Consider the following 18,918-nt stretch of genomic DNA (forward strand, 5'->3'; position numbering starts at 1 on the left):
TTTTGTATTAAGCACGATAGGAGGCCAGGGGGGCTTTATGCAGGGGTGTTGCTTCCTTGCTTTAATAGGACTCCTCTGGTTGCTGTGTTGAGCTCTGATTGCAGTGGGGAGGGACAGGGATGGGGAGACCGGGCAGGAGGCTGTTACAGCAGTCCAGGTGAGAGACAGCAGTAGCTGGAAGATTCCAGTATGGCTGGGGAGGCCTATATGAAGCAAGTAAATTAGATGATTACAAATAGTGAAAAGTCCTGTGAAATAAATGAACAGGAACATGGTACTCTGATTTCAGGGAAAAACAAAAAGGATCTCTCTGGCATTCTTGATATATGATTCACTCAACTCATGGTCTACCAGGGCTGCTGATGCTTGAAATCCAGATCCCGCATTTTCACCATCAATTTATTTTGTTTGCTTTCATTGAGTGGGTTTGGCCCAGGGTCCAGAGCTGCTGGGTCTGAGGGTGTTCATTACTGTACTTGAGCCACAGGTGGGAAGGAAGGGGCTTGGAAAGAAGGGGAGGGGAAGACTTGTGAGTCTGTGGCTGAAAAAGAAGTGCGGAGGGGGTTTGGTGGTTAAAGCAGGGCTGAGTCTCCTCTCTGCCACATCCCAGCTGGGGGATCATGGGCAAATTATCTCATCCCTCTAACCCTCAGTTTCTGCTCCTGGAAAACGGTATCCTCATTCATTTGGTCTGTCGTCTGCTTGCTTCTCACAAAGGCAGAGATCTTTGTTTTGTTTACCGAAGCGTCTACAGCACCTACATGGTAGGCCCCAATACATATTTTTATTTTATTTATTTATTTTCTATTTCAAATTTTCGTGTAAGTTATAACTTTTTTTTTTTGGCTGCACCGTGTGGCATGTGGGATCTTAGTTCCCCGACCAGGGATCGACCAGTGCCCCCTGCAGTGGCAGCACAGAGTCCTAACCATTGGACCACCAGGGAATTCCCTAATGTATAACTTTTACAAAGCAAAGCATAGCAAACTTAAGTGTCCAACTCAACAAATTTTAAGATGTGTGTGTGTGTGTGTGTAAACCATCTAATGACCACCAGATCAAGTTATAGAACATTTCCAGCTCTCCAGCAGGCTCTCTTGTACCTCGCCCTAATCACACTCCCTAAAGGTAACCACTATTCTGACATCAATCAACATTTATTAGTTTTTGCCTGTGCTTGGACTTCATCTAAATGGGATCATGAAAAATGTACTCTTTCATGTTTGGCTTCTTTTGCTCCTTATTATGTGTTGTGAGATTTGTCCATAATGTTACATGCATTAGTAGTTTGATCCTTTTTATGTTTTTGCTGTGTCACATCACAATTTATTCATCCTTTTGACTATTGATGGACAGTCAGCCTGTCTCTAGTTTTGGGCTATTTGAATAAAGCTGTTCTGGACATTTTTGGTAGATGGTCTTTTGGTCTTTTGATGACAGATTTTGGTCTTTTGATGGACAAAAGCATTCCTTTCTCTGGGAAAGGAGTGGAATTGCTATGTCACCGTGTAGTTGTATGTTTAGCTTTAGCAAAAATTGCCAAACGATTTTCCAAAGTGGTTGAACCAATTTTCACTTCCACTAACAGAAGATGAGTTTCGGTTGTTCCGCATCTTTGCCAAGACTTGGCGTTTTCATTTCAGTCATTCTGGTGGGTGTGTAATGGTATTTCACTGGGTTTTACTTGCATTTCCCTGATGACTAATGATGTTGAGCACCTTTTCATAAAAATAAATATTTGTTGAAAGAATGGATGAATAAAGAATTTGAATAAAAATGGAAAGAAATCTGACCATCTCGTACCCTGCTTAAAATCCAGAAATGGCTCCCCATCACTCGTGGGGCCAGGCTGAAACCCCTCCTCCAGCCAATAAGATCTTGCATGCTCTGGCCCCTCCTGATCCCTCCTGCCCCAGATGAGTCCCTTCTGCTTCTGTCTCTGATTCCTACCACCCAGACTGTCTTCAGGTTCCTCCAGGGACTTGCTCTGTCCTGCTTCATCATTTTCCATAAGCTGTTTTCTTCATCCCAGAACACAGCCCAGGCCTCATGAAACCAGACTCATCACTTGTATCCCAGTTCAAAAGACCCTTCCTCCAGGAAACCTTCACTGACTTCCACTGCCAGTAGGCCAGGAGGACCCTTTAAAACCCTCTTACTCCCACTTTTTCTTCCTAGCTTTTATCACAGCTGTAAATATACTTTGTGTGATTATTTGATTAACCTGTTCCCCTCCCATTAAAAAAAACACTTTAAACACCCCTCCCCCGCAAGAAACCCCAACACTTTAAGCACCATAAGAGCAGCAACTTTGTCCTGTTTCCAGAAAGACCTGGCATATAGTAGATGCTCAGTAAGTATTTGTTAAATGTATAAATGTCAAAGCAACAGCTCAAAGAGCATTATAACCTGAAAGTAATTACCCCATAAAAACTCACTCACCCTGAGGGGAACCTGGGCCAATAAAAAAAAGTCACAGAAAACAATGCTATCTCCCTCCCTCCCTCACTAGGTTCATGGCAGGGCAGTGGCAGGGGGAGGGGGGGCGTTCTCAAGTTCAATCACTCTGTGTGTGTAATGGAAACCATACATCAGGCAGGGGATTAAGGAGGAAAGCTTTGACTCCCAGGCCCCGGGCCCAGCTTCTGTCACTGGCTGCCTGTGTATTAAAAAGAGACAGTATAGTATGCATTCCTTGGAAAATCTGAACAAAATGAGTGAGAACACTCTACCGTCTCCTCATCGAATCTGAGGTCCAAAAAAAAAGGAAAAAAAAAAAAAGAGAGACAGTATGGCAAGATGGTTAGCATTATAGATTCCTCCCTTCCCGATCAGTCAGCTTGGATTCAAAGTTTGGTTCAGCCACTTACGGTCTACATAATCCCTGACAAAGTACTCTGCCTCAGTGGGCCTCAGTCTCCTCAACTGTAAGATGGGGATAATAATAGTACTTACCTCTTGGGGTTCTTGTGAGCATTACACATGTTAATTCATGTTCATTGCTAACAGCTCAGCCTTGGGAAGCCCCATGACTGTGAATGCTTGTTAATTATTACTGTATCTCTAGTCCTCAGTTTCTTTACCTCAAAGGTAAAGATCAGTAACCTGGTTATTTCCTAAGTGCTGCAGAGAAGGTGGAGAAAATGTCAAAGCTGCTTGCACACAGCTGTTTGGGTTAGAGATTGGAGCCTTCAGGCTACGAGTGCTCTGGAGTCAGACTGGTCATGGGTTCCAGCCCCACTTTTGCCACTTGCCAGCTGTGTGACCTTGGGCAAGTCGCTTCACCTCTCTGAGCCTCAGTTTCTCCACCTGTAAAGCATAGATTAAATAGAGTATCCACCTCCTACTGTTTCTGCGTCAGCTCTGGAGTCAGCAGGCTGGGTAAGCCCGGTGACCCTGGAGAAGTCACTCAAACCTCTCTGCCTCTTGTTTTCTTCCTTCATGAAAAGGGAGTCATAACAGTGAGGGTGCAGTGAGGACGCAGCTACGGTGTCTGGCACTCTCCTGGCTCATAGATGGATAAGTACACTCTATTTCCCCCGGTTGTTTCTATTACTAATGCTGTCGTCGTCGTTGTTGTTACAGCAGGATTTGAAAACTGGTCGCGGGGTCTGGACGCAAAGGTCGCGGCCGCATCTACAGCGGACTTCCCCGGGCCTCCTATGAGGGGGTAAGATCGGGCGCCCGAGGGTCCGGGGCCAACCGGCCGGACCAGCGACGGTGCAACCTCCCGCCGTGGCCCAAGCGGGCCGGATGAGGTGAGCGGGGCGGGGCCGTGCGGGGCGGGGCCGCCGCATCCCCGTGACGCGCCGGCCAACCAGGCGGCGTTGCGGCCCCGGCTCCCTCCGCCGCTGCATCCCGCCCTCGCCGCCGCCGCCGCCGCCGCCGCCTGCAGCCGGGCTAGTCCGTCCGCCGCTGCCCGCCGTGCCCGAGCCGGCCGCATGGCGCTCCGCGGCTTCTGCAGCGTCGATGGCTCAGACCCCTTCTGGGTAAGTGCTCGGCGGCCGCCCGTGCCGCGTGGGGCCGGCGGCGGGGAGCGGGAGGGAGGGAGGCCGGCGGGCGGGGAGGCAGGCGGTTAGGGCGAAGCGCCGGGAAGGGCGGGCCGGGCCCGCAGCCCCGGGGACCCCTGCCGCCCCGAGCGCCGGACTCCCCACCCAGCAGCTGGCCTGGGGGCTCCGCTCCCCAACCCGCACGCGGCCGGCCCCTTCGGGAGTGCTGCTGAGGGGGGAAAACTTGGGTGACTCGGCTCCGGGGAAGCAGGGCGTTGGGGAGGGGTTGCCTGTGCCCGACTCTGGGGCTTTTGGGGGAAGGTGAGGGGCCAGAGCCTGGGGGAGGGGGCTGAAAAGAGGGGCCCTGTCCGCTCTGGGGTTCCCTTTTCGATTAAAAATAACCTGCCGGGGAAGGAGGCGCCAGACTTGGGGGGTGTCTCGCTGCTTAAGTTCCCCCATCTCCTTTGTGGTTTGGAGCCCCCTTTTCGCAAACACCCCGTTACCAAAGGGCTGAGCTGGGGAAGGGCTCAGGCTATGGAAAGGGGCTTCCAGCGACTGGGTTGAGGTTTTCCCCCTCCCCACTTGTTTTGCATCCATATTAGTCTCCTGTGGTTACAATTTTTTTTGTCATCTTTTACTTTCCTTTTGCTTATACTTTGAGGGGAGTTTGGGGGGAACAGGGGGAAAATTAGGGAAGTTTGAGGAACAGCCAGGAAAGAAGGTAGGGCTGCTCACCCCTGCTCGGACTTGCCTGGCCCTGGGGTCAGGTTTGGGGTGCAGCTGAGGATGCCCAGTATCCTGATACCAGTGGGCGTGCCATTCCACCCCCTGAATCGTGAGGCTCGTCTCTGTGGGGACCCCCACCTCCAGGTTTCTTCTGAATGTCCATTGCTGAGCCTGCTGAGTCTTCGGAGTCCATTCTCTGTGGTTTAATCCCCAGTGTCTTGGGCTTTAGTTTCCCAGTAATGCTATTTGCCTCTTTGTTACAGGAAGCACTCTTGTGTCCCACCATCTTGATTATTGGTAAACACGGAATGCAGTTCTGGACAGGATAATTTTCCCACTTTTGTTTAGGAATCAGGAGAGGGAAACACCCTTGGTTCTTTGGAGCAAGTGATTAGCATCCAAAAATACCTTCTTGTTCTGTTTTGTGGTCCTCTCCTTGCAGGCTGCATTTGGAGTGTTGAAAAGTCATCCTTGAGGGCCCCGTGGGAAAGGCTTTATTTTTGGGAGGTATCACTTGGTAGAATAACAAAACACTGCTGGGTATGTCTCACATTTTCAGGCCAGTGGGATCAGAGATTTACTCTGGGGCTGGAAATAGTCCAGAGCTTTGCACTCAAGGTCCAGGACTAATTGGAGAGCAGACTTATTTGCAAAGTAGTGTTGTACTTAGCAGAGAGAGGAGAATCTGAGGAGTCCTTGCTCCCCGTACCTGGTGTAACAACAGCAAGATGATTTCTGCAAGAATCAGATGGGGATCTGGTCTAGTGCTGGCTGTGAATACTGGAGTATTTCCTTGTTTATTTTCTTCTCATAAATTACAGAGGGGAAAAAATAGGCGGCTGTAAATTAGATTCTGCACCAGGGTGTATTTCATTGATGGCAACTGGCAGTTGACGTCTAGTCAGGTTTTCCAAAGTCGACTGGGTTTGGGGGTGTCCTCCGTTTATTTAGCTAAAGAAGCTCATCCGGGGAAACAGTTGTGTTTTTTCTCCTGCAAGGACTTTTGCTACAGAAGTTGCCAGGTGGTTGGCTTTCCCTTCTGCCAGGCCCTGCATCTTTCCCCAGTCTTTGGCCCTGCAGACTTTTCTCTGCGCTCCCTCCCTCTGGATTTCTGGACTTGCTGGATGTCCCAATTTCTGGAGGTGCCCTGGAACCAGAGTTTGAGAGTAGGCAGCTGGGGCATGAGAACTTCCAGGTAGCAGGAGAAACCAAAGTAATTGAAAGCAGGTGACTTCTGTGTTTTCCAGGGCACACACTCAAGGCCGGGAGAGACTCTGTGACCTTGGGCAAGCCAGTGTGCCTCTCTGTGCCTCAGTTTCCTCATCTGTAAAGTGGGGGTGGGGGCCCCCAAAGTCTCAACCTCCTGCGGTTGTTTTGAAAAGTAAATGAGTCCATCTGTGCAAGTGCCTCAGCCTGTGCCCTGCAGAGTTAAGCAGAGGTTATTATGCTTCTTTCCAAAGATGAAGTTGTGTGTTTCGAGTTGCTTGTCCTTCCTTTGGACCCACTTTTTCTTCACCTGGGGCATGGGATTGGGCCACCCACCCAGTCATGCCTGCCTCCTCCCTTGACCAAGGTCATGTGTTTAGAAATCAAGGTGACTAGCCCACCTGAGACTCTAGTCAGAGCTTTGTTCCTGGGCCAGTGCTGGCCTCTGAGCCCCAGGAAATGGCCAGAAAAACCAGCACGTGGAAATAGCCTGTGGTGAGTGTTTGGCTGACTTCCCACCTTCACCCAGGCAAATGCTCTGGGATGGAAAAAGAGGAACTTGGTTATCTAAATGGAAAACAGGGGCTGAGTTCCCCAGCGCTGGGTTTGCCTTTGTTTTTTTTTTGAGGGTGGTTGTAGGGGGGCGGGTAGGAAGGACTGTTTTGTGGCTGATGTTTAAATGATGGTTGGGAAAATGGGCCCGGGCCTCCCCTTGCGAGTTAATGTTTTTAAAAAATTCATTTATTAATGTGTTGCGTGTCCAGCGTAGAAAAATCAGAAAATGTCGAAAAGTAAGCGACAAGTCAGTAAGCAGTGGAGTATGGCGGCTCTGAGCAGTGCTCACATCCCTGGGGTTCAAAGCCTGGCTCTGCAGCTTGGGCGAGTTACTTCCCCCTCCATGCCTCAGTTTCCCCATGTGTATAATGAGGATGGTAACACGGTACCAAGAGAATCCTTGGCAGGTGCTTAGAATGTTGCTGCTTGGTATACAGTTAGCACTTAGTACATGTGAGCAGTGCAGCAACTGGAATTTTCTAGTTAATTTTTGCTGCTGTACCTGCTGCTGCTGGGGATGAACAGAAGTGGTGGATCTGTGTCATGGTTCATGGAGTCCTGCTAATATTTGGTCCTGGTGCTGATACTTGCCACGGAGCTGCCCTGAACCATCTTCCACCTGAGTAACCCCCTGAATATTCAATTTAGCTGCTAAAGGGTGGGAGAAAAGGAGTATTTTAGAAACCATTTGAAATTCTTCTTGGGGTAAGGTCTGACCTTGGGGTCAGGCTAATTCCTGGCGTAATTAGCTCCCTTAGGCTTTACAACAATGTAGAATGAGCGGATTTATTTTTCCCCCATTCTTCAAATTTTCTATGGGTTTTTAGACGCATCACTGTGCCTTCCTCCACCTTCCTCTCTGCCCCTCCTTCCAGTCTCCTCTCTCCCTTGCGGATTAGAGCCAAAGGGGCCCTGGAACTGATGGGGTCTTCCCCTCCGTCCACCCCACTTCACGCATGTTGAATCTGAGGCTCAGAATGGCAGCGTGACAAGGCTTTGGGAGGAGAAAAGCCATTTGAGAGGCTAGGGCAGGGCAAGGGCTAGTTCAGGGTTCCTGGGTTCCCCTCCAGCCTTGCAGAACGAAGCCGCAGCGACCCAACAACAAGGAGCAGTGATCTTCTCGCAGCTGGACCGGCTCTGTTTGTGATAGTCTTGGAGGAGCCTCACGTTTGGAACCCAGTGGTGGACGGAAAATCTCTCTTTCCATTTGTGTTCTCAACTTTTTGGAACTAACGTCTCCACCTGGGTGTCTCATGGGTGGCTCCAGTTTACCGCGTCGCACATGGAACTTGGAGCGCCCTCACCCCAGCCCTCCCCATCTCAGCTGATGGCAGCCCTGTCCCCAGAGGCTCAGGCCCAAACCCTGCATCATCCTTGACTCCCCACCTTTGCCTCCCGTTGCACAGCTGATCTCTCAGCAAATCCTGTTGCCTGTTCCTTCAGAATGCCTGCTTCTCACTGCTTCTCCAGCTGCTGCTCTGGCCAGAGCCACCATGGGCTCAATCCTGCATTTGGGTGTTCCCGCCTCAGTGCGTTCCCTGCTGCCCTCCTTGGCCCCTACAGTCTGGTCTCAACCCTGCAGCCAGAGGGCTCCTGTTAAAGACAGAGGTCAGATCCTCTCCCCCTTCTGCCCAAGACCCTGCAGCGACGCCCCACTTCCCTCAGGGAAAAAGCCAGAGGGCTTAGAGAGGCTTACAAGGCCTGACAGCATCTGGTCCCCTCACCTCTCTGACCACATCACCTGGTACTTTCTGTCTCCCTCACACTGCCTCAGGGCCTTTGCAGTTGCTGTTTCCCCTGCCCAGAATGCTCCTGCGCCTTCAAATCCTTGTTCAGATGTCACCCCAGTCAGCCTTTCCCTGACTCCCTGCCGCTTCCTTGTATTCCCAGTCCTCTGGCTCCTCCCAACCCCCCCTCCCCAACCCAGTACGTACTGCCATCTACACCAAATCTTTTTTTTTTTTTTTTTTTTTTTTTTTTTGCGGTACGCGGGCCTCTCACTGTTGTGGCCTCTCCCGTTGCGGAGCACAGGCTCCGGACGCGCAGGCCCAGCGGCCATGGCTCACGGGCCCAGCTGCTCCGCAGCATGTGGGATCCTCCCGGACCGGGGCCCGAACCTGCATCCCCTGCATCGGCAGGCGGACTCTCAACCACTGCGCCACCAGGGAAGCCCTACACCAAATCTCTTACTTATTTGTTTTGTTTACTCTCACCAAAAGGTCAACTTCACAGGGACAGGGGTTTTGCCTGTGCTGTGTAATCCCAGCACCTGGAACAGTGCCTGGAACATAGTAGGTGCTCAGTAAATATTTACTGAAGGAATGAATGACATGAAGCTTTGGAGTGGCTTGTGAGCTGGGTTGGAACCTCTTTCCAGAGCCCTCTAAGGATGAAACAGTCCCTTACCTGTTTGGAATGGATTCTCAGGTAGAACAAGCCTTCCAGCTTCCACATCCCAACTGCTTATATTTTGTCTTGCAAAGGTCAGAACTGAGTCTGGTCCGTCCCTTTTTCCAGGACTCAGAGCCTGGCATACTGTAGGCGCCATTAGCATTTGAATTTGAGTGTCTAAGGTACGAGTTCCTTGGGGGGAGTTAGATCTGGCCCACTGGTGTGCTGCTTTGACTTTATTTTAATGTTGAATTACTATGATTGCTAATATTTACAGATGGGGAGAATTCACAGAAAAATCTGCATTTCTGACTTTTGAAAAATCATTGCATGAGGGCCCGTGTTTGTACGTGGTGGTGGTCAGCTGGGGCTGCCCCCTGCAGAACAGGCCTGCTGGCCCCAGGTTGCCGCAGTCCCCGCTCCTCCTTATTGCACTTTAATTCGTAGGCCCGGCGTCTGTTGCCTTTTTTCTTCGTGCTTTCTTACCTGGTCTGCTTCCCTCACTGATGGACCCCACCTGGCACCCATAGGCATTTGAGTCGGCATCTCCTGCTTTGAAGCCCGGCCTTTTGGTGAGGTGACTGGGGCCGCTCTGGCTCACTGGTTTGGTGCTGCTCTAGCTTGGTCATGTTGGCAGGAGGGAGATGGATAAACAAATTATCAATGCCCGGGGAATTTGAAGCAAGCGTCTAGCTTGTGATGTCGGCTCCAGATTTTCATGGTGGGATAAGGTCTAGATTTCATCAGCTCTTAATGGTCAGTAAAACTCTAGCCCATAAAAACTTACCTGAACGTTTTGCCAAAAGGGATAAAGGGCTAATGAAATGGATTGAGATAATGACAAGGACTTGAACATCCTGAGGCGAGTGTTTCCCCCAACCTGGCATGGTAACTGAGACAGCGTCTCTTCCGGTGGAGCTGTGGAACCCCTGCTTCCCTCTTGAAGGCTGAGCAGTGAGGAAGCCGGCGTGGGGGAGGGGTGGTAGGTGTGGAGCAGTTTCTCATCCTGGGCACTCTTGACCTTTTGGGCCAGGTAACTCGGTTGTGGGTCTGCCCTGTGCGCTCTGGGCTGTTTGGCAGCATCCCTGGCCTCTACCCACTAAATGCCAGTAGCACCTCCACGCTGTTGTGACAACAAAAATGTCTTCAGACGTTGTCAGACGTCCCCTGGGTGGCGAAGTCCCACAGCCGTTGGTGGGGAGGAATCTGGAGGAGAAATCTGAGGCAAGACTTTTGCCTCACCCCTCCTGCATTTCCTTAAGTTTTTTTTTTTTGCGGTACGCGGGCCTCTCATGTGGGATCTTCCCGGACCGGGGCACGAACCCGTGTCCCCTGCATCGGCAGGCGGACTCTCAACCACTGCGCCACTAGGGAAGCCTTCCTTGAGTTTTCAGGCTGTTGAACGTCTCCCGTAATTGGCTTATTGGGGTTGCTGTGGAGAAGCTTAATGAGATGTTAAGGAGGTTAAACTCCAATTAGCTAGAGAAGCGATTGCAGCCGTTTCCATGCTGTTTGCCACTTTCCACCCAGGGCTTTTCTCCCCGAATCCATTTGGGTTGGGAGTGGGGTTTCTGACGGCTCAGTCCCAGCGTGAAGTCCTGGTCCTTAGAGGTCAGCTTTGAAGCGCTGCTCATTCATCTTAAACTGCCCCAGGATAGGTGGACAGTTACAAAGTCGAGACTCTACTTAAGTTTCCCCTTGGTTTAATTGTGGGGTTTCATCTCCTGGAGGAGGTTGCCAAGTTCTGGAAAATGGGTTCTAGGTGACCCGGGGAGGGTGGCATCCGGTACCCTCGGGGAATAATTCAGGTTTTTTGAGGCTTTTTCCTTTCCTCTCAGTGAGTTGTCTCTCTGAGAACCTCCGTTTACCTTTTATTGGCCTCTTGGGTAACTACGGATACGTGCTTGGGGATACCTTCCTCTCTGGAGAGCAGTTTTCAAGTGCCTGCGTTTCCCCGGCACGGACAGCTTGATAGTGGTTTTTACAACACTGGATTCGTTCTCCTGTTCTTCCCGCAACCTTTTCTCACTCGTTCATTTATTCAGTCTTTTATTATTAATTGAGCATCTGCAGGGTGCTGACACTGTTCTAGATGATGGGAATACAGCCACGAACAAGGCAAATGAGGTCCACGTTCTCATGGAGCTTACGCTGGGGATGACCAAAATGATTTTGGGTGGCGGCAAGTGCTGCAGAGATGTGAACTGGGAAGAACTGGGGTGCAAGCTATGATAGGGGCATGTCCAGGGAAGGCTTTTTGGAGGAGGTGACATTTGACCTTTGACCTGAATGGCAAAGCTGGCTGTGCAAGGGCTGGGGGAAGGGAGCCTCAGACAGAGGGAACAGCAGATGCAAAGGCCCTGAGGTGCAGAGCCCGTCTCATGAAAATCTTGCCTGGAGCATTCTGCAAAAATCCATAAAGCACTAATAAAATGGCTTGTGGTAATAATAAGGGTTTGGAAATTCCAAGGAAGAAGCTCACTGCAGCTTAGCGAGGAGATGTAGCGTTACTTGCTCCCTGATAGTCATGGGCTTTTGATCCATTTAGGTTTGAGCGAGTCTCAGGTTTATATTTTTCAATGAGTTTCATCTGTTTCAGAACCTTAGCTGCACCGTTCAGGGTCAGATCAAGTTGGAATTCCCCACTTGATTCCCCTTCAAAGCATTTTCAGGGCCCATTAAGATGATGAGGTGCTTTTCTTGCACGATTAAGATGACTTTCTATAGATTGCTAGAAAACTCTTCTTTTAAAACTAGATGTTGGAGTGAAGTAAGTCAGAAAGAGAAAAACAAATACCGTATGCTAACACATATATATATGAAATCTAAAAAAAAAAAAGGTTCTGAAGAACCTAGGGGCAGGACGGGAATAAAGATGCAGACGTAGAAAATGGACTTGAGGATATGGAGAGGGGGAAGGGTAAGCTGGGACGAAGTGAGAGAGTGGCATAGACATATATACACTACCAAATGTAAAACAGATAGCTAGTGGGAAGCAGCCGCATAGCACAGGGAGACCAGCTGGGTGCTTTGTGACCACCTAGAGGGGTGGGATAGGGAGGGTGGGAGGGAGACGCAAGAGGGAAGAGATGTGGGGAATATATGTATACATATAGCTGATTCACTTTGTTATAAAGCAGAAACTAACACACCACTGTAAAGCAATTATACTGCAATAAAGATGTTAAAAACAAAACAAAACTAGTTGAATTGGCCTGGAAGATCTTGCACGGTAACTTTTTTGATTGTGCTTTTACTTTCAAAAAATTATCATTTTAAAAAAGTTATAACTTTTTATTTTAAAGTTATAACTTTTTAAAAAAGTTATAAAAATCCCAGAATAAAACTATATTCTAGAAGAATATAAAGGGAAAGTAAAAGTTTCAGTACTTCCTCTCCCTGTGCTCTGTTTGCAGAAGTCGCCATTCATGGTAGTTTTTTGGGTGTCCTTCTAGAAAATTTCAAGCATATGCAAATATGCATGAAGGGTGAGGGGGTGGGGAGAGATTGCAAATGAGTATCTTTTTTTTCCTCCCCAAATAGTTTCATATTCTGAATAATGTTCTGTATCTGGCTCCTTTCACTAAGAAACCAGTGTTGATTTTCTTTACATGTTAAGTCCATGCAAATTGAAAGAAAAAGAGAATAATACTTTGCAGGCCACACTTTCTTCTGTTAAGGACTGTGCTGTGTATTCACCCAGTCCTCCCTCGGTTGCTGTCAGGGTCCTTGGTTCCAGTTTTCAGTGTGATGAACGGTGCTGCCCCGAGCACTCATCTTGGTACTGTATGCAAATAGATGTAAATGACAAAGCAGAGTAAATCCCTACCCCCACCCCCCCACCCCGAAATTGCTGGGTTGGGGGATATGTGCATTTTGAAATCTGACCGTTCTAATCGTCAGGTGGAGCTGTAGTTTATACTCCCACTAATGGACTCAGCAACATTTATTAAGCACCTGCTATGTTTGTGGCATTTGAGAGCATTGATCAGGCTGGGAATTGACCAGGTTCATGTTGCTTCCCTGTGTATGAGAGGGTTTTGCCCAGCGGAGTTAAACCTTACGTTCCAGTGGATTTGGTCCAGAGAATGATTGGTTTTGTTCTAATTTTAAAAAGATATGTTTAAATTTTAAACGTTCTTTGACGTCTTTGTTGTTTAAAAAGTGTTTTTACATCAACAATTTAACAACAGGTAAAAGTTTTACTCATAATCTAATGCTAATACATGCTAATACAACTCGGATTTAATTTTTACATGTAAACTTTCTAGTTTCATTGTAGAGTTCTTTTGTTCCCAAAGTGATACTCCTTGTGAGAAAACAACATAGAGATATTTAAATAAAGCGTTAACTCTCTCTCTAATCAATAACCAAGCTATACTTCCTGTCCTTTCTCTGTAATCATGGAAATGTTTATAAACATAAATAATATGCTTAAAAATAAAATGGGTTATGTTATAATCATCACTTTATTTTTGCTTAACATATGATACATGGCAATACATAGAATCTCACTAGTAATTCCTTAGTGAATTGTATAATATAGATTTGCTATAATTAATTCAGCCATTTCCCAGCTAATAACATCGCTTGTGTTATTCCCCATTTTTTGTTTCTGTAAACAATGCTCCAGTGAACATTCTTGTACATGGATTAAAATTATGTAAATTTTAGTTTTTAATGGGTATTGGCCGGTTATTTTCCAGAAAAGTTGTAGCAAGTCCATTCCTAGTGACAGGGACTGAGAATTCCCATTTCTCTGCATCCTTCCTGGCACTGGACATGGCCGAATTCTGTTAATTTGATGGACAAAAAAGATATCTTTTTTCACCCACGTTTCCCTTAGAAGTTAGAAGCTGAGCATCCTACAACATATTCCCTGGTAATTTGCATGTTCTTTTCTGTGCATGTCTTTCTTTCAGTGTCCTTTTCGTGCATCTTTACTCTGGTTTGCTTTTTCCTGTTAATTTGCGGGGCCTCTCAGTATATTGGGAATCTCGCCCCTTTGTCTATCATGTGTGTCGCACATATTTTTCCATTGGCCATTGTTTGTTGGTGTGTTGACATCCGATTCTTGTCCAGATTTTTATGTGGTTTTGCAGGTTGCGCTTGTAAAGTGTGCACTATTTTCTATCCCACATTTTCATTTATTCTTGTAAGAATTTTCCCATGTTCCTGCACAACTTTTGTAATTATACCTTTAAATGTCCAAGCAGTAGTTCCTAGTATTGGTAGACTGTAATTTATATAATTATTGCCTGTGGTTTGACATTTAGGTTGCTGTTTCCCCCCTTCTTCTTTTTTTTCTTTCACAGAGAACATTGTAATGAATATCACATGGGTAGTGCCTGTTGACTTACTTTCTTGGAACATACTCTTAGGAGTGGAGTGAATATCTCAAATCATCGGAAAGGTTTTGTCCTATCTACAGCCTGGCTTGTGTTTAAAAAAGTGGTGGCTCAATTCTAGCAGGGTCTCTCTAAGGGTGCCCATCATTATTGTTGTTGTTTTTATGATTGTTAATAGCAGATGACCGGTGCATATTAATGGCAGTGCCTTCTGTAGTGCCTCTAATCAGCTTTATAAGGCTGGAGACCAGTGGCCCAGGGGAAAGCTGGAGCTTTAGGGTGCTGGGGAAGGTAGTTATAATTTAGATTACCCAGGAGCCCTATGATAAGGCCTCTTCCTCAAAAACAGTTTCACTCACTCAGGGTCGCGGAGCAAAGACACGTGGTAGTTTAGGCTCTGAGAACTGCAGTTGTAGTGTAATGGGGCTCTCCCTTCTTTTACTTTTGTCCACTGAGATCCTTGTGGTCTAGGTGGACCACTTCACACTTGGTGCTGGGGTCAGGGCTGGCCTACTTCCAGCTCATTTGCATATTTGGTGGGGAGGGGTTGGAGAAATGGCCCCCCCTCAGTCAGACCCTCTTTATTCCCAAAGAGGATATTAGTTGGGGGTGGTGGTGGTGGGGGCCAAGCATTGGCAGCTGAAGGCATGGGGATACTTGGGCGAGGAGAAGGTGTCGCTCCAAAGAAAGCCAGGGACACATACGGCTGGGGTCACGAGGCCAGCTTCAGGGGCCTGGGTGCGAAAATCGGTCCTGCCAGTTCCCGGTGTGTGACCTTGGGCCAGTCACTTCACCTCTGGGAGCCTCAGTGTCCTCATCTGTAAAGTGGGGATCATGATCATGCCGTGTATCTCACAGAGTTGGAAAGAAAAGAGGCAAGATATAGAGGATGCTTAGCTAAGCGTGGCAGGCACTCGCTGTGGTGCTGCAGGAGGCTGGACAGGAGGGGACCGTGATGGACAGTTGGGGGCAGTGGAGTGGGGATTTCTGGCGTGGCAATTCTCTTCTGGTTTATCACCTCCTCGTAACCTCTGGGCCCACGCAGGCCTTGACAAAATCAGGATGGAGCCCAGCGCAATTTCAGGGATTCAGACTACCGGTCCCCAGCATCTGAGGATTTGGGCTAATTCGCCCAGTTGTTATGGGGTGTCTGTAGGGTGCCCGGGTCTGGGTGAGGCATGCCAGGGTGTTGGGTGTCAGCTCTGAAATTGGGCTGATGGGTGGGGAAATTCATTATGCAGATTTTCTTTGTAGTTGAGGATTAAAAAGACTTGCTTAAGTACTTAAATCCATGGCACAGGAGTGAAGGTGGGCTGTGACAGCTGAGACTGCTGACAGATGCATACTTGGGAAGTTCCAGGTTTTCAGTTACTGTAAAGATGGTCACGATTGAGTTACTTAAAGGGACTTCTTTTCTCTTATGCTCTTCTTTGTCTGACATTATAAGAGGTCCAGTATAAAATGAAACAGTACAGGAACCAGTATAGTAGAATGTGAAAATCCTCCATAATGATGCTCTTCTAGAGATAACCTCTTATTGGCATTTTAATTTTCAGCCTCTTTTCTCCGCACATCCCAAATATAAGATTTTTTTTTTAAAAGCAGGAACGGGATTTTCTGAAAACATTCTTTATGTTTCAGTAACTGTGCATCTTGGATTCGACCCATTTTTAACTAACATATTTACTCAAAGGTGAAATGTCAACATGAGCCTAATTAAGTAATTTGCTAATAATTGTTTCCTCTCCAGGCGGTTGGATAGCCTTGTTTTTTAACTTCTGTAAGGGAGATCTGGGAATGATGTGAAGCAAGGTTGGGTGGGTGTCAAAGGGGCATGTTTTCCACCCTCTTAGATGCCCCTTGCAGGAGACAGAGCCTCCGAGGGCCAGTGCGCCAAGACTGTGAGCTGTGCACAGAAGACAGAGCTCTCACCCCTTGGTCCCGTAGCCTGGGCCCATTCAGTCGACATTCTCTGGGTGCTCTTGATTATCCTTGCACTGAACTTGATGCCGGGAGTCAAAGATGTGCAGAGCAGAGCTCCCTGCCACCTTTGAGTACCAGTCTCGTCTGGGGATTGAACAAATGAGTGGAAAATCATAGCTGTGCAGTGCTACGAAAGGGAGCTCTGTGATGTAGTAGGGGGTTTGATCTGATCCAACGGAGGAAAGGAGAAACTTCCTGAGCCTATATGATATTATAGGTTTGGCTGTATGTGGCATAGACCCTAAACACAGTGGCTTAAGACAGAAGCTAAATTCTCTCTGGTGTAAAAATCCCAGTTTGGTGTGGCAGCTCTGTCCCTGAGGGTGTCAGGGGCCCAAGCCCCTCCTGTCTTGTTGCTTTGCTGTCCCCAGGTGCCACCCACATTGTTGACCCAAGAATGTGTACCGCTGTGACTTCCCTGGTGGGCCAGTGGTTAAGAATCTGCCTTCCAGTGCAGGGGATGCGGGTTTGATCCCTAGTCGGGGAACTAAGATCCCACAGGTCGCGGGGCAACTAAGCCGGTGCACCACAACTACTAAGCCTGTGCGCTCTGGAGCCCGCATGCCGCAACTAAGACCCGACACAGTCAAAACTAAAATAAATAAATATTAAAAAAAAAAGGAATGTGCAGCCCCATGTCCACATTCCAGCCAGAGCGAAGGGGGCAGAAGGGTGCAACCCAGAAGTCACCCACATCACTCTGTTCACATCCCACTGGCCAGTAGCTAGTCATGTGACCACATCTAGCTAGTAGGGAGTGCGGGAAATGTAGTTTCTTTTCTGGACAGGCATGTGCCCAGCTGAAGATTAATTACTAGGGGTTCAGGAAGAGTGGGTATTGGAGTACAACTAGTAGTTTGCTACAAAGACAAAAGCAGAAGATAAGAGTGTTCTAGGCAGTGGAAAAAGCATGTACAAAAGCCCCAGCTTAACAAGGAAGGCCATTGTGGAGACTGGAGAGAAGGGGGGCTGGCGTGAGGAGACAGACATGGACCTCTAGACTTGGATCCTCCAGAAAGTCTTGGTTGCTTGATTTACTGTCTTTAGCACCAAGGCAGGGGTATTTTACATACAGTCCTTACAGGCAGCTTCCTTTCTAGGTGTTGCAAAGAACCAATGACTGAATCAATTCTAGTCTTATTTATTGGCTGTGGTGCATGGGATCTTCGTTGCTGAGCTCTGGCTTCTCTCTAGTTGTGGCACACAGGCTCCAGAGTACGTGGGCTCTGTAGCTACTTCATGTGGGCTCAGTAGTTGTGGCACATAGGCTTAGTTGCCCCACAGCATGTGGGATCTTAGTTCCCCGACCAGGGATCGAACCGGTATCCCCTGCATTGCAAGATGGATTCTTAACCACTGGACCACCCGCGAAGTCCCCAATTTTAGTCTTTAGTCCTATTTTATTGGGTGACTTTGGTGAGAATTTATTTTTGTAAATAACATGCATTGAGGATTATTCTATGTCAAGTAGTGCCTTCTTTGTAAATACTTTGTTTGGGGCTCATGGTAATGCTGGGTATGTGCTCTTATGATCCCTTATTTAGATGTGGAAATTGAGGGCACAGTTAAACTTGCCCATGTTCACACAGCTGGCAAGGGTTGTAGACAGTGTTCAAAGCTTCCATTTTGACTTCAGTGCCTGCCCTCTTCTCCACTGTCTCACCCTCAGTCCCTTGTGTGTAGTCTTCATGATTTTGACATTTATATCTCACTTCATACCTACTAGGATTGCATTTGGCTCTAAGGAACAGAAAGCATAACTCCAGTGGCATAGACCTAAAAGTATTTACTTTTTTACACATCAGGAGGTCTAGTACCTCTGGCGGTTGCTGGCATTGGATTAGTGACCCAGTGGTGTCAGGGCTGACACCATTTTCTTTGTCTTTCCCTCAAGGCCCCAGAATGGCTGCCATCACATGTAGGTTCAAGGTAGGGAGAGAGAAGGAGCACACCAGCCTCATTTATCTCTTTTTATTCAGGAGAGTAAAAATCTTCCCTCAAAGCCCCTCTCCTGGTGCTGTAGACTTCTGCTCGTGTCTCCTTGGCTGGAGCTGGATCACATGACCACCTCTAGCTAGTAGGGAGGCAGGGAAAGTGAGCATTTGGTTTTACGCTTCTTTAGCGGGGGGGGGGGGGGGGGGCGGGGGGAGACAGCGAGAGAGAAGGGAGTTGGGAAAGGCTGTCGAGGAAGCTAACCAGTAGTGTCTGCCACCTACTTATTTACTACTTTTCTTTAAATAAGTTCACTTTTTTTTTTAAACCTAAATAAATTTATCCCCAAAGGAAGTTTCATGTCACTTTTGAATTTCTATGAGGTTGCAGGTTGGTCATATTCTTGTGTTTACCTAATAGCTGTTAAATATGTCACCACTAAATGAAAAAATAGGATATTCTGCAAACTGCCTAGATCAGTGCTTCTCTCCTCCAGGCAGTTTTGGCCCCAGGAGACATTTGTCAACATCTGGAAGCATTTTTGGATGTCACAACTGGAAGGAGGGTGCTCCTGGCATCCAGTGGGTAGAGGCCAGGGATGCTGCTAACATTGTACAATGCATAGGGAAGCCCCCCCAAAACAAAGGATTATCGGGGCCCAAATGTCAAGAGTGTGAAGATTGAGAGACCCTTGCCCAGACTCAGTCCACATGCTGCCATGTTTTGGGCAAGGCCATGATTTGCTAGTCACTTATCACTGTCTGTGTGATTCTGTTTTCTCCCGGCTG

The 18,918-nt window shown here is 47.9% G+C and overlaps 1 protein-coding gene, 1 non-coding gene and 1 pseudogene across 3 annotated transcripts in view; 2 read left to right on the plus strand and 1 right to left on the minus strand.

Annotated features, from left to right (window-relative positions):
* The window catches only part of LOC132506265 (transforming protein RhoA-like), a 29,708-nt pseudogene extending 25,765 nt beyond the window's left edge, over positions 1-3,943 (minus strand).
* LOC132506610 (small nucleolar RNA SNORD116) lies at positions 2,664-2,757 on the plus strand. Its single transcript, XR_009535922.1, has one exon. It is a non-coding gene; the product is annotated as a small nucleolar RNA SNORD116 (small nucleolar RNA).
* Positions 3,887-18,918, plus strand: part of ABCC1 (ATP binding cassette subfamily C member 1) — a 130,376-nt gene continuing 115,344 nt past the window's right edge. For both annotated transcript variants that reach the window (XM_060125156.1, XM_060125157.1), the window contains exon 1: positions 3,887-3,989. In XM_060125156.1, coding sequence (XP_059981139.1) covers positions 3,942-3,989 — 48 coding nt within the window. In that variant the 5' untranslated portion in view covers positions 3,887-3,941. The remainder of the gene's footprint in view (positions 3,990-18,918) is intronic.

Source organism: Lagenorhynchus albirostris, chromosome 15 (genome assembly GCF_949774975.1).
Source record: "Lagenorhynchus albirostris chromosome 15, mLagAlb1.1, whole genome shotgun sequence".
NCBI classification, from domain to species: Eukaryota; Metazoa; Chordata; class Mammalia; order Artiodactyla; family Delphinidae; genus Lagenorhynchus; species Lagenorhynchus albirostris.